This window comes from Typopeltis vanoorti, chromosome 16 (assembly GCF_054136105.1).
Source record: "Typopeltis vanoorti isolate ZY-2024b chromosome 16, IOZ_Tvanoo_1.0, whole genome shotgun sequence".
NCBI classification, from domain to species: domain Eukaryota; kingdom Metazoa; phylum Arthropoda; class Arachnida; order Uropygi; family Thelyphonidae; genus Typopeltis; species Typopeltis vanoorti.
Genome location: NC_143564.1, coordinates 48,198,069 through 48,210,582, shown reverse-complemented (window position 1 = coordinate 48,210,582; position 12,514 = coordinate 48,198,069). Strand labels below are relative to the sequence as shown.

The window sequence follows — 12,514 nt, the reverse complement described above, 5'->3', positions numbered from 1 at the left end:
TGTCTTATTAACTGCATTTTATTTTATTTTCTGGTCTGCCTACAGGCCCAGCGAGCTTGAAGATGTTGCTGCTTTTTCCCTAACTTTCTGATGCATGTGTGGAAGCTGATTCACTGTCCACTCAACGAATGGCTAACAAGACACATCTTTGCTTCCTGAATATCTCTGATGTTGGACTTGGCTATTCTGAAGCAGATGACAAAAGCTACAGTAACAAACTCTTCCTGGCTCTTCAGATCGCGAAATTTCTTCAGTGGAACTGAATTAATAAGCAGTTACCGTGCTTTAAGTATTCGTAATTATCTTCGTATTTATGTAATCGAAACGATATTCCAATGCCCTTGATTTCCACACTGTACTGCGAAAATGCTTTGTCGTAAATTAAAACGTTACGTTAATTTTTTAGTGCTGAAAAAAAAAAGGATTCAGACAATTTGTAGTTATATAAATCAAATTGAAAAGAAACAGCAATTATTTTCGTTACTTATCATTGATATTCTTTAATAATATAGTCTAGTAAAACATAGACTGAATGGTAATTTGATGTATTGTCTTATAATGACAATGATCAATGATGAAAGAATACAGGTACACAAAATAATTACTTAATATTTTAGCAGTTGAGATGTTTAATTTTTAATCCAGAATATTTAATTTCGAGTGCCGAAAGATATAATGGCGCAGCATTTGATTTGTAATGATTAAAACACCTAAAATTGCATTCAATATTGTTGCACAAGACCAGAATACAAAAGATGATTCTTCATCTTCTTTTTTCTTATTATTGTTATTGCATGATACCTTCGAAGAGTCCGACGGATTCATCAAAGTTACTGAGCTCATCAAATCTAACGACTTCAAATATTATCTACAAAATTTTAAATTAATATAACAAGTGTCATAAGGACACCTTTTAATACCATCTAAATAATATAAAAATATTAGCCTTGTACTTAATTAATTTCCATTCTACAGTTCATAATTATCAGTCCATAATTAATTAATTGGTTACAAACAACGATTGTCGAATATGTGTAACTCCATTACTTGCTCACTTTAATCCCATTGGTAAGCAGTTATTTTGAAGAGAGAGCCTGATCTATAGCTTAGAGGAGTTTGGTTGTTCACATAGCCTATGTAAAATATGCGCGAATAAAGATATTTCATAATCGTTTTTTATTGATGCACAGAGTATGCCGATCCTTCAAAGTGCGTGGAGAAAATCATTCATTAGTGCATAGAGAAAGTCAAGATGACTTATTAATGCCATTTAAAGATTAGATTAAATAGAAAATTTTGGACATGTATTTATAACTAACTTAAACATCGCCATTTTTATGACTCGATAATATATTTTGTAATTTTTTCTTCTTTAGTTTACTCTAAAAAAGCTGAATGATTCATAAATGCGTATTGTGATTTATCTCAGGAGTTTACGAGTTACTGTGTTCCTGATCGAAATATTACATAAATTACAGCGCATCAGTTATTTCGTTCAATAATAATAATAAGAAGAATTAAAAGCCTTTATATAATAAAGCAAAAGTTTTTAGAACTTTCAAAAACGTTATGAACTAAATCGAAAATAAACATCTCATGGCTAATGAAAAATGTGTGTTTGCCTTTCCGCTGTACAAATGTGTACCATCAGGCCTACTACTAATTTTTGCATAGCAGAACACAGAATTTTTGACATTTATTCGGCAGCATATTCGCCACCAAATCTGTCCGGTTATGTGGTTTTTGTATTAGGAGGGATAAGATCTAAATATTTGGGAATCTGTCAATATTCTCTTTATTGACAATCTATACCGAAAGCAATTCCTGTTGAAGCTACGTTCATTCAGAGGTTAAAAAAAAATAAAATAAAATAAAAACTGAAAATATCGATCCTGACGAGTGCATTGAGAATGGATACATTGGCTATGATCAATAAAATCGATCAAGATCCAGTATTTTTCTCTTAGAGCGTTCGCAGTACTTCAGCTATTATAATATTTTTGTGTGATTCATAAATTCCAATTTTATTCATATTTCGTTATCATGCGCATGCTTCAAATTCACACGATCTGAACTAATAGCTGAATTGAAGCGTTTTTTCAGCAATCACGGTTTAATCATCCTACTCGTATCAAACCATGTCGCTACTTGTAAACGACGGTATTCTCTAAATGTCTTTTAATCGCTCGGGTAAATTTCAGAAACTTTTGGTGTTTGTCTTATAATCAAGGGTCCATTTACCACACTTTGGATTTTTCCTTTTTTATCGATTTTTCATTCGACAGTCTAAAAAATAAAATAAGGATAAACGATTAAATACATGGCTATATCGTTTGCCATTTTCAAATCTAATTCTCATTAATGATAGAGTTCACAGTAATGATAAAGAATTTCAAAAATACTTTGAATTTAGGTTCAGAAATTAGACCGAGCTGGGTCACTGCGGCATTTTTCATCGAGACAAAAAAAAAGTTCATTTAGATATGTTCTTGGAATTTGAGAAATGGAGTAAGAAAAAAAGAATTAATACTTGAAAATTGTGCGCTTATTAGTAAACAAATAAATAACCTAGATGAGCTAAGAACCCAAACACGTTTTATAGTTTTGCTAATTTTGCATGACTTGTTCATTCATACATTCATACATTAGTAGGATCTGCATTTCCAATGCACATACACATAGTTTAGCGGTAAAAAGTCCATCATACACGTGCTATGACTTCTTTAAAGAGTCCATTTGTAAACGACAATGCCGCTGTGCTTTAAAAACAGAAAATAAAGTTATCAAAGGTGTTCCTTATTGTACTTTGCAGGTTTTATGACCATCACAGCATATGAAAATAAATACTTTGATGGTATCTAAATCAACCACTATTAATAAAAATAAAAAAAGCACACTATACGATAGAGTAGAATAATGTAGAATATTGTAAAATTGTATTTTATACTGTATTAATCCCTGATCTATCATTGACCTTCACTCGTATCATTTGAATGAAAGTATTCAACCTCGAATTCTTGTATTTTGTGCATTAAATATGCAATTTTAAAGAGAATGTTTTATTAATTTCTGCTAATGAAACATTTAGAAGGTGTCTTCATCTAAGAAAATTTATTCCCTCTGTAAATTTACAATCAGCAAATATTTGTTGTCAGCGATAGACATGTGCTGCAGCATACATTTACGTTTTAATAGAACTCTCATTAACGCTGACTCTTTAATTTGTAGAAATTGTAAAAGTTAAATAATACTTAGTGGACTGGCGAGTGATAAGAGAAAGATCACACCATGTGTCATGTATATCAAAGTATCTATTTTTATCGATTACTAACCGTTTAGGACATAGGTTGTACATAAAATGTTTTATACCTGTTGTAGATAAATAACAATATTGCTTTAGATAATATAATGAATTTTTGTTTTTGATTCCTTAGCCTAATGTGCCAACCACTGTGATGGTTTTAGTTAAATAAACTGAGAAATGTACTCTATTAAATATTCACTGTTCCCATTAAACATTTCTCATTCTGTAATGTGCTTGTATCAAATCTAAAAGTGTAATAAAATGTGTAGGAGTGTGCCAATCAATTGTCCTTCATTAGTTTCTTCCATAACTGGAAACGGTCCATGAATCTGTGTATGCAGTATGCAAATGTTGTAACTCAGTAGTTCCAAAATGTTCAGTACCCGCGTACCCTTTTTAGTAGCACCGTACCGCTCTCAAAAAAGGCAGTTTAGGAAAAGTTATAAGAATATATCATTCAAACACAAATAATTGTAAAGGTATTTTTTTATACATTTGTTATATTAAATTAAATTATAATAATTAAATTATTAAATTCGTTTGAGTTATACGCATCCAATATACATACAGTAGAAACAATTATAAAAATTTCAATAATAAGAATAATAAATTAGAAACGAATAAAATTTAGCTGAGAGTTCCTACAGCGTAGTGAGAAGTATTTGAATTTAAACTTTTAATGCAACAGTTCGAACCACTCAGATGGAAGGGGATCTTTTCGTCAACCAGACGTTGCCCTGGCGGAGATCAATAGATGCCAAGTGACGCATTTCGTTTGATGGTGAGACAATACTGCCACAAAAATAGAAAAGTTAAAAAGAATTATTATTATTTTTATTTATTTGTTTATTTATTTTTTTAGCGCCTCGTACTTAGGGTACGCGTACCTTAGGTAAACACAGTTGTAACCGAAAAATATAAAAAACAAAAAACAATATATCAATATTTAAGAATACAGTAGCTTAAACTCTTCTACCATAGATTCTGAAACAATTATCTTCCACTCGTGGAACATTTCCTAGCTCATTTACCCTCGTTAAAAGACATCACACGATTCACTGAGATACATTCTCGGCCTTATTCATTCAATTATTATCTACAGAATAAGCTTAACTTCCGAATGATTTTTCATATTGCTATAAAATGGCTTCAACAATCTAATTAATATTGCTTTTATCTTCCATAAGTCTGCTCTTGGAAAGTTTGCAAAATAATAACGCATATTTAGTGAAGCAAAACACTCTGTTCGATTTACAGTTTGGTAATCATCCAAACTGTAAATTGTGTGTTCAAGTGGACATGAAAATTTTGTATCACTTCGTGTCAAAGATATTGTTTAGCTTATACAGAAAGCAGGAGGATTTAATTAATAAATACCGAAAAAGATCTCATTCTCTTATTTCCGTTTGCAACGCATTCCCGTAATTGGAATGCGTTGCAAAAGCTAAATGCAAACAAAGTGTGGAATGACCATCTTGTTTGAAACCAGCATAAAAATAAAAAAGTGATGGAGAAGCATGAAATCCTCCAGAATGAATTTAGTTATATTTAAGCAACCGATTACTCTCTCTCTCTCTCTCTCTTTCTCTCTCTCTCTCTCCTCGCTCTCTGTGTGCGTGTGCGCGCGTGTCCAACACGCCACATACATATGTGTTACATATGTATGTGGCATTGGCGCACCCAGGGAGGGGTGCGCCAATTTAAGGAGGGGGTGGCATTGGCACCCCCCAAAAGAAAAAGGGGGAAAAAACACCAGAAAAATTTCCAGAAATATTTTCCTAATTACATTTTTTTTTTTTTATATATTTATGTTGGGCCGTGTCTTCTATTTCTATGTTCGTTATATGCTCCTTATGAATTAGCGGTCACATAAGGTGGGAATACCCTATAGCGCTCGAGAATCCTGGGCGCTGTGAACACAAGGCGAACGAAGTAGTGCTCGGGAGCTACTTCGTTTGCCCGAGTCGAGCCACAGGAAATCACGGGTATCATGTATTGGTGATCACTGCAGATGCTCAGTCATAGCTCGTATACAATGCGTAGTATGTATTCTCAAATCGTATACTCAACTCGATTCCCCCCCCCCCCCAAAAAAAAGATTAAATCTTGAGTGCTCGGCCCCCTCCAAGATCAAATCCTGAGTGCGCCACTGGTATGTGGTGTGTTCTTATATGTCACGCTCAGCGAGGATATACGGTTAATTCAGATCTCCGCTAGATAACAGTACCTACTACTGCCACAACTGGATTGACTCTTCCACCATAAAACTATCTAAGAAAGTTGTGTGAAGCTCTGATATGTCACGCTTGGTTAAGCATATCTTAGAATACATTTGTAATGTTCTCTGCAGGTCCAAATTCTGTATTACCTTTCAAATATTCCTTCTAACAATTATTACTGCTTGAATGAACGGAGCGAACTTACTACATCAGTTGATTAGTAAAAGAAAACTTAGAATATTTCTGTTGTTGCAAGAAACAGAAATCTGTAAATGAGGACTACTGTCAAAATTAAATCTGAGTAAAATACAGTGCTAAGCAGTGTATTAATACGTAATTATCAACAGGTGACAGCTAATCCCAACTGATAGCTACCTAAAACATAACATACGATTTGTGGACTTTGTCTCGGATCCGGTTCATATATAACTGCAACACGTTAAATCTCTATTTAGAGAAAAATTCTGATTGGGAGATGGAAATAACGCGCTTAAGTACAAAAAGTCTTCGGTATTATGAATACAGATTATGTTTAGTTGAATTCACTAGGGAAGACGAAGAAGCTCCTGTTTCAAATAATTTCATTGTATTCTTAAAATAACCTCAAAATTTTCAGCAGAGCCATTTTTAATTGTAAGTCACCAAAGAGCTTACCAACAGTCGCTTACACTAAAAAAGCAATTTTTTATGAGTTACTTTTTTGAATAATATGCAAAGAAATTGTAATAAATTTATTTTTCATTTTAAAAAATTGTATAATTAGTTAAAAATGCAAAAGAAATGAAGAACATGATAAAAAAAAATTCCTTGACCATATGGTACTGATGTACTATTGATTCATAATACCCTTTCAAGAGCATAACACACACGCGCAAAATAATAATAATAAACAATGTCAACCACTAAAATGTCCTGATAGTTTTTTTGTCGCGTCTGCGTTTAACTAATCGGAAATCACAAAAGAAACCAATCCTCACATCAAAGAAGGGTATGAAGTATAACTGGATGTGATTCCCTTTCTGTTACTTGAATATCTTCAGTCGAGAATAAAGCAATGTCATTTGCACCCCGTATGATGTGTAGCGTAAAAAAAGAATCATTCCACCGACTAGATTTTTTTATCAAATTAATATAATAAATAAGTAAACGAACTTAAAAAGAGCCACTTCTATTGGATTCACTTTCACTTTAATGTGTCTAACAAACACTTAGGAACTCGTTGAAGAGAATGAAAGTAAAGAAAGAAACCGTGGAAAAACAGATTTTGAGCTTTCAAATTAAAAAAAGTAATCCCTCGGACTAGAAAGGAAAATTCTATCTTGAAAGTCAGAATAACATTAGCGTAAAATCTTAGCGCTGTAAGAAGTAGAAAATCAAACGGGAATCTTAACGTACGCTGTTTCGAACAATGCACTTTCGCATTCCTGCTTGAACGTGGCCTTTGAAAAAAACAAACTTTAAACTAATCAAGTTGACTTAGATATTGTATTTATTTTTATTATCTTTCTCATTTACTAGTTTGCGTATAAATGCACATAAATAAAATCTGAACTTCTGTCTAGCTAGTCACGAATATGTTTATAAAAACAAAATGTATGAAATATTTATACTGAAACCTCACGTATCAAGACTAAACTTTAAAAAAGAATTTAAGTACGTGATCGTTCATATAACTTTCATTTGTTTTCTTTTCACAAAAAAAAAAAAAAAAAATCCGAACGTGCTGCATGCATCACTCATTTTTCCTTTTAACATGTAAAACATTAAACATTTGCTAATATTTATTCAGAAATTACGTTTTTATTTAGTTCCACATTATAGTCTTTCTTCGTAATGGCCAGGTGTTTCGCACACCTGACTCGAAGTCCAAATACTCCAATTAACATAACCGCACTTGAACACATTCTGTATATCATCGTGGACACTTCAACTTTTGACAGGTACTGTATGATTTTGTACTTTGATTCCTGATTTTCGCAAACGGTTCGAGACTCTTAAGTGTTGAAAGTTGACATTATCTATGACGACGCAGTTTTCCATTTCTTTGAGATGCTATTTTTGCTTTGTCCTCTAAGATGCTTGTTACTTTAATTAATTAAGTAAAACGGATGCAAATAGTACTTGCTTGAAAGTTCGCAGTTCTATATTTATTTTGTTTTTTATTTATAAGCGTTTTGCAAAATAGGCTTCACATGGCAATAGAGAAGTCTTTCTCTATTATCATGAGAAATGTGTGAATGTGAAACTTAACGCATTTGAAGTCAGGTGGTTGTTGTTGGTTCCTGTTCAGTATATCTTAGTTAATTTTATTACAATCTGTTTTAGCATTCATTTGCTTTGAGCATACTATAATTTTTCTGGGAGTGAGTCTCATGAGTTGAGATCGTGGATATTGGAAGCTTGTTGTATTATAATCGTCTATTGCAGTATTAAGATATTTCTCGTCATTTTAATGTGTGACTGATGCGCTATTATTTTCTCATTGTATCTGGGTTCTTGATATTAATAGCTTGTGAAAATTTAGTGATTCCCGTATGTACAGGGTGTTCGGGATAAATTTGACAGTTTCGTAAGGAAAAAGAAAATCTTCTTTGTATCTATTAAATTTAATGAATTGACAAAAAAACATTACAGGCAGAGTTAATTACAATACTATCAACAAGATTTACTCAAAATAACCACCATTAGCATCGATCACAGCTTCAATTCTGCTTCGGAACCTCGAACAAGCTGATGCTACAGTCTCCCTGGGAAGGGCCGCAAAAACTGTTTTAATTTTATCCATTAACTGGGCTTTTGTATTACTGGAAGTGCGATTGGTGTCTTTTTCAACTGCGCCCCATACAAAATAATCCATGGGGTTAAGGTCTGGGGAGTTTGGAGGCCAAACATTTGGACTGGTGAAGTCGTAGAAATTTTCAGACAACCATTTTTGACTTTTCCCAGAGGTGTGGCAAGGGGCCGAATCCTGCTGCTATACATACGGCCTACCATTGGCTACCCTTGTTATCCAGGGCTTGACTACAGTTAGCAACTCCACGAACAAAGCCCGAATTCCAATGCCAGGGTTCTTCAACACCTGTTCCTGCAGATTTGCGAGGAATTCTGCTGTACGAACGCAATCAGATCGTCTGCTAGGGATCTTTCTTCTTGCTACATCCTCGTAGTCACCATTGCAAGTCTCTAGTTCATGCCTGATTGTTTTTACTGTATTCAGGGAGCATTGGGCAGCAGTCGTAATATCCTTATTTTGATGGCGGGCACGAATCATCATGATACAAGTTATTCTCTTCCATGATTCAGGTGGGTTCCAGCTATCCATCCTTTCTGACATCTTGTATATGAATGAAGAAGGGTCCAAACTTTTAAATGAAGAGAAGTGTGTGTTAATACATGTAACTTACGGAAAAATATAATTAATTATAAATATGTCAAATTTATCCCGAACACCCTGTAGATGGCGCAATACAAAGCCATTTGAAAGTGAGATTATACGAATAGTACTTTATCCATCTACATAACGATACCATGAGTGTTGAGATATGAATTACATTAGCCATTTATCACAAAGTGAATGTCGTTTACTTCCTGGTAAATGGCAGGAACTGAAAATCATTTACCGAGAGTGGATAGAAGAATTCCTAGGACTACCAACTAATTGTTATAGCTGAATGTCGATGTTTTATTTCAGCAACCGATTACAACCATACAGCAACATTTGAGACATTATTTCGATTAAACACATGTAACCGCACAGGGTTTTCTCTAGGGAGGTTCTAGAGGTTGCAACACTTCACTTCCCAACTTGTTTGATATCTTTTCCTGGATGATGTCTGCCACTGTGTCTTTTGTTACCGTGAAGAATTATCATTCCTCAAGAAAGTCTCTCCGCTCCTATGTTTTGTTACATGCAGTCATTCGGGAGATTCACGCTGATGGAAAACAGTTCCTCCAAATTAGATATGATGAATCATTCACGATAAAGGAAAAAGACACGAATTTAATGGCAAATATTCAGCTTCTGAATTTGTCTAGAAAAAATTTGGAATAGTTTCAAAGCATGTATGACTTCTTTGTGCGAGTTCATTCTACTAACCCCCGTTTTGTTACCTGGTACCTTAAGGTTAAGGGATTATCAGTTTCAGCAATTCCATCAAATATTTCAAGATAGTCCCAAATAGACTCTTTATAATAGAGGAAGACTTCATATGATAGAATAGAAATTTAAATAAAAGATTCATCAAATAGACTGAAATTAGCCAGAACATTATATTATCCGTACAATCCGGATATTTTCGTAGGATAGCGCAAGTCGGACGATGAATGAAGTAAGCAGTACGAAACTGTTTTAAACTCCTATAAGCAATGGAGAATAATCTGGAAACCAATAGTTTTCAGATTATTCAACCCTTAGAAGACAATTCTAATGTCTATAGGTTTACAGACTTTCGTGTTTAGGATTCACACAAAATAATTAATGTTACAATACATACCCATAAAAATCGCAACTGGGTTGAAGACAGTTTCCGCAATTGCAAAAGTCAAGTTATGGATCCTTTACTGTGCTTGTCATGGCCTTAAAATATTTTCTCTTTCATAAAAATATTTTTATTTTATCAAGTTTTCCTAAGAGATCAAATATCTTTAAGTCATCTAAACATTTCTGTTGTTATCGCACTCCATCCTATGAATATGAACAGTAACGAGTAACACAGTCAGTCTTCTTAAAGTAGGGAAATAAGTACATCACTGGTGCAGAATATGAGATTATCTTTCTAATGTTTTGCTGTGCATGTAAACCTTGGCCTGTACATCACATACGTAGAACTGTTTAACAGACCTGCGCTACTGCGTTACTAGACTTCAAACTCAGGGCCCGCACTTGTATCGTCTGCAACGCGTCGTATGTTGACTCTCTTCGCTTCCATCTCGGTATGGTATAACCTACTATTGACCTGGCATGGCCCAATTTGTCAACAGTAAGGCGAACAGATAGGCGTGAGGCATGGCATACTCTCGCAACACCTATTTCAATGTTCCCTTCTCGCAGAATTTTATACGGAAACAGTTGCAATAACTTGGGATCATCATATTCCTCCAATTTATACTGGCTACAAATACTTAACTGCTTTCACGGCACGATGAACCTTACTCGTGGGGTGTCTGTCGAAAACCATGATGTACAAACAAATATGACAAATCACATCACAGCCTAGTCTGGTTGGACACGAGGAAAGTACATTTAATTTATCTACATTTATCAAGTGTTGGTTGGGGTTTTTAGAGAATAGATGCCAGTTGGTCGCTTCATTAGCTCTTCGCATGCTACATTATGGGCATCAATTTTTGCGATACCATAACCGCTCTGTCAGCAATCGAGCAAGAGGAAATTAGATTTTTCTTATATTAGTTGAGATTGAACTGAGTTCATTATTATATCAGTATTATTTCCTTATTATTATTTTATTGCTTATTTTTCTTCGAGTCTGGAAATTAAGGCACAGGAAGGTGCACTTAGCCCTCATTCCTTGTTTGATTTCTTCATTTCAGAACTAAATCGGTAATTATTCATTTCGATCAAACTTCAAAAACTAAAAAATAATGATATTCATTCATTTATATGTCACACACATATCGACAAACATCGATATGCCAAAAAATGTTCGGAAATACACTCCTTGAAAATAAGTCAACGAACACCATAGGGGACCATTCTTCCCGTAGGCATGTAATGAGATCCTGGCCTGTTGTGAGGTGGACGTCCCTTGACCTCATCCAACGCTGCAGTTCATCTTCAATAGGATTGAAATCAGAGCTCTGCGGAGGCCACTCAAGTATGGTGATGTTCATGTCCACAAACCACACAGTTACAGCAGCAGCCTTATGGCATGGTGCATTGTGAAGGTTCAGATACCACTCGGAGTTCAATGTTCACGGCACCACAAACAGAAGTACTAGGCTAAACCAGGAAAAACAGAATCATACCATCACACCGCCACCTCCGAATTTCATAGTTGGGGTTACGCACTCTGGTAACCATCGTTCACCGGGAATCCGCCACATCCTCACGTTCATTAACTCTGGAGAGGGTGTAACGCGATTTCGCCGCTCCATAATACAGCTTTCCAAGCTTTCAAGTTCCACTGTACACACTCTTTTCACCACTGAAGATGACGCTATATGTTGGCTCGAGTAATGTGGGCTTGCATATTGCAGTTCTACATGGGGAACCATGTTGCAAGCCTCCTTTCTGAATGTTTGTGTAGATTCGCGTTGCAGTCGATACGAGTGCTACCGCACTCGTATCGATTGCAACGCGTCGTATGTTGACTCCCTTCGCTTCCATCTCAGTATGGTATAACCTATTGTTGACCTGGCATGGCCCAATTTGTCAACAGTATGGCGAACAGATAGGCTTGAGGCATGGCATACTTTCGCAACACCTATTTCAATGTTCCCTTCTCGCAGACATTTCATACGGAAACAGTTGCAATAACTTCGGATCATCATATTCCTCCAATTTATACTGGCTACAAACACTTAACTGCTTTCACGGCACGATGAACCTTACTCATGGGGTGTCCAAGATGTTTGGTTATAACAGCAAAACGTAATCGATGCACCACGATAGGTCAGCTTGCAAGTAGGCTCCAGTGAAGCACAGGTACGTGGATATCTCGACAAACTATGGAAAGAAGTATATTACAAGTAGGCCTATACGTCTTCGGGAGTATAGGCCGCGAGAGTTTTCTTGAGAGGGATAGATACGGCGGTGCTCGGGTGGGAGTTTGCCTACGAACCAGGATTGTTCCTTGGTGCTGTAGGCGAAGAATTCCTTTTTATAGATGATAATGCTACACTGCATCGTACACGATCAGTGGAGATACTTCTGAAGATCTAGGATATTAATAGAATAGAGTGGTCAGCACACTCACCAGATCTGAATCCTTGCTCTGATGGAGGAGTGGGCCAGTTTTCCCCAAGAACTCCT

The 12,514-nt window shown here is 35.3% G+C and overlaps 1 protein-coding gene across 1 annotated transcript in view; it reads left to right on the top strand.

Moving 5' to 3' along the window:
- Positions 1–3,584, top strand: part of LOC150098006 (CAP-Gly domain-containing linker protein 1-like) — a 41,416-nt gene extending 37,832 nt beyond the window's left edge. Inside the window, exon 5 of the mRNA XM_090405942.1 lies at positions 46–3,584. Within this exon, the coding sequence (XP_090262068.1) occupies positions 46–60 (15 nt within the window). The 3' untranslated portion in view covers positions 61–3,584. The remainder of the gene's footprint in view (positions 1–45) is intronic.
- The last annotated feature ends 8,930 nt before the right edge of the window (positions 3,585–12,514 follow it).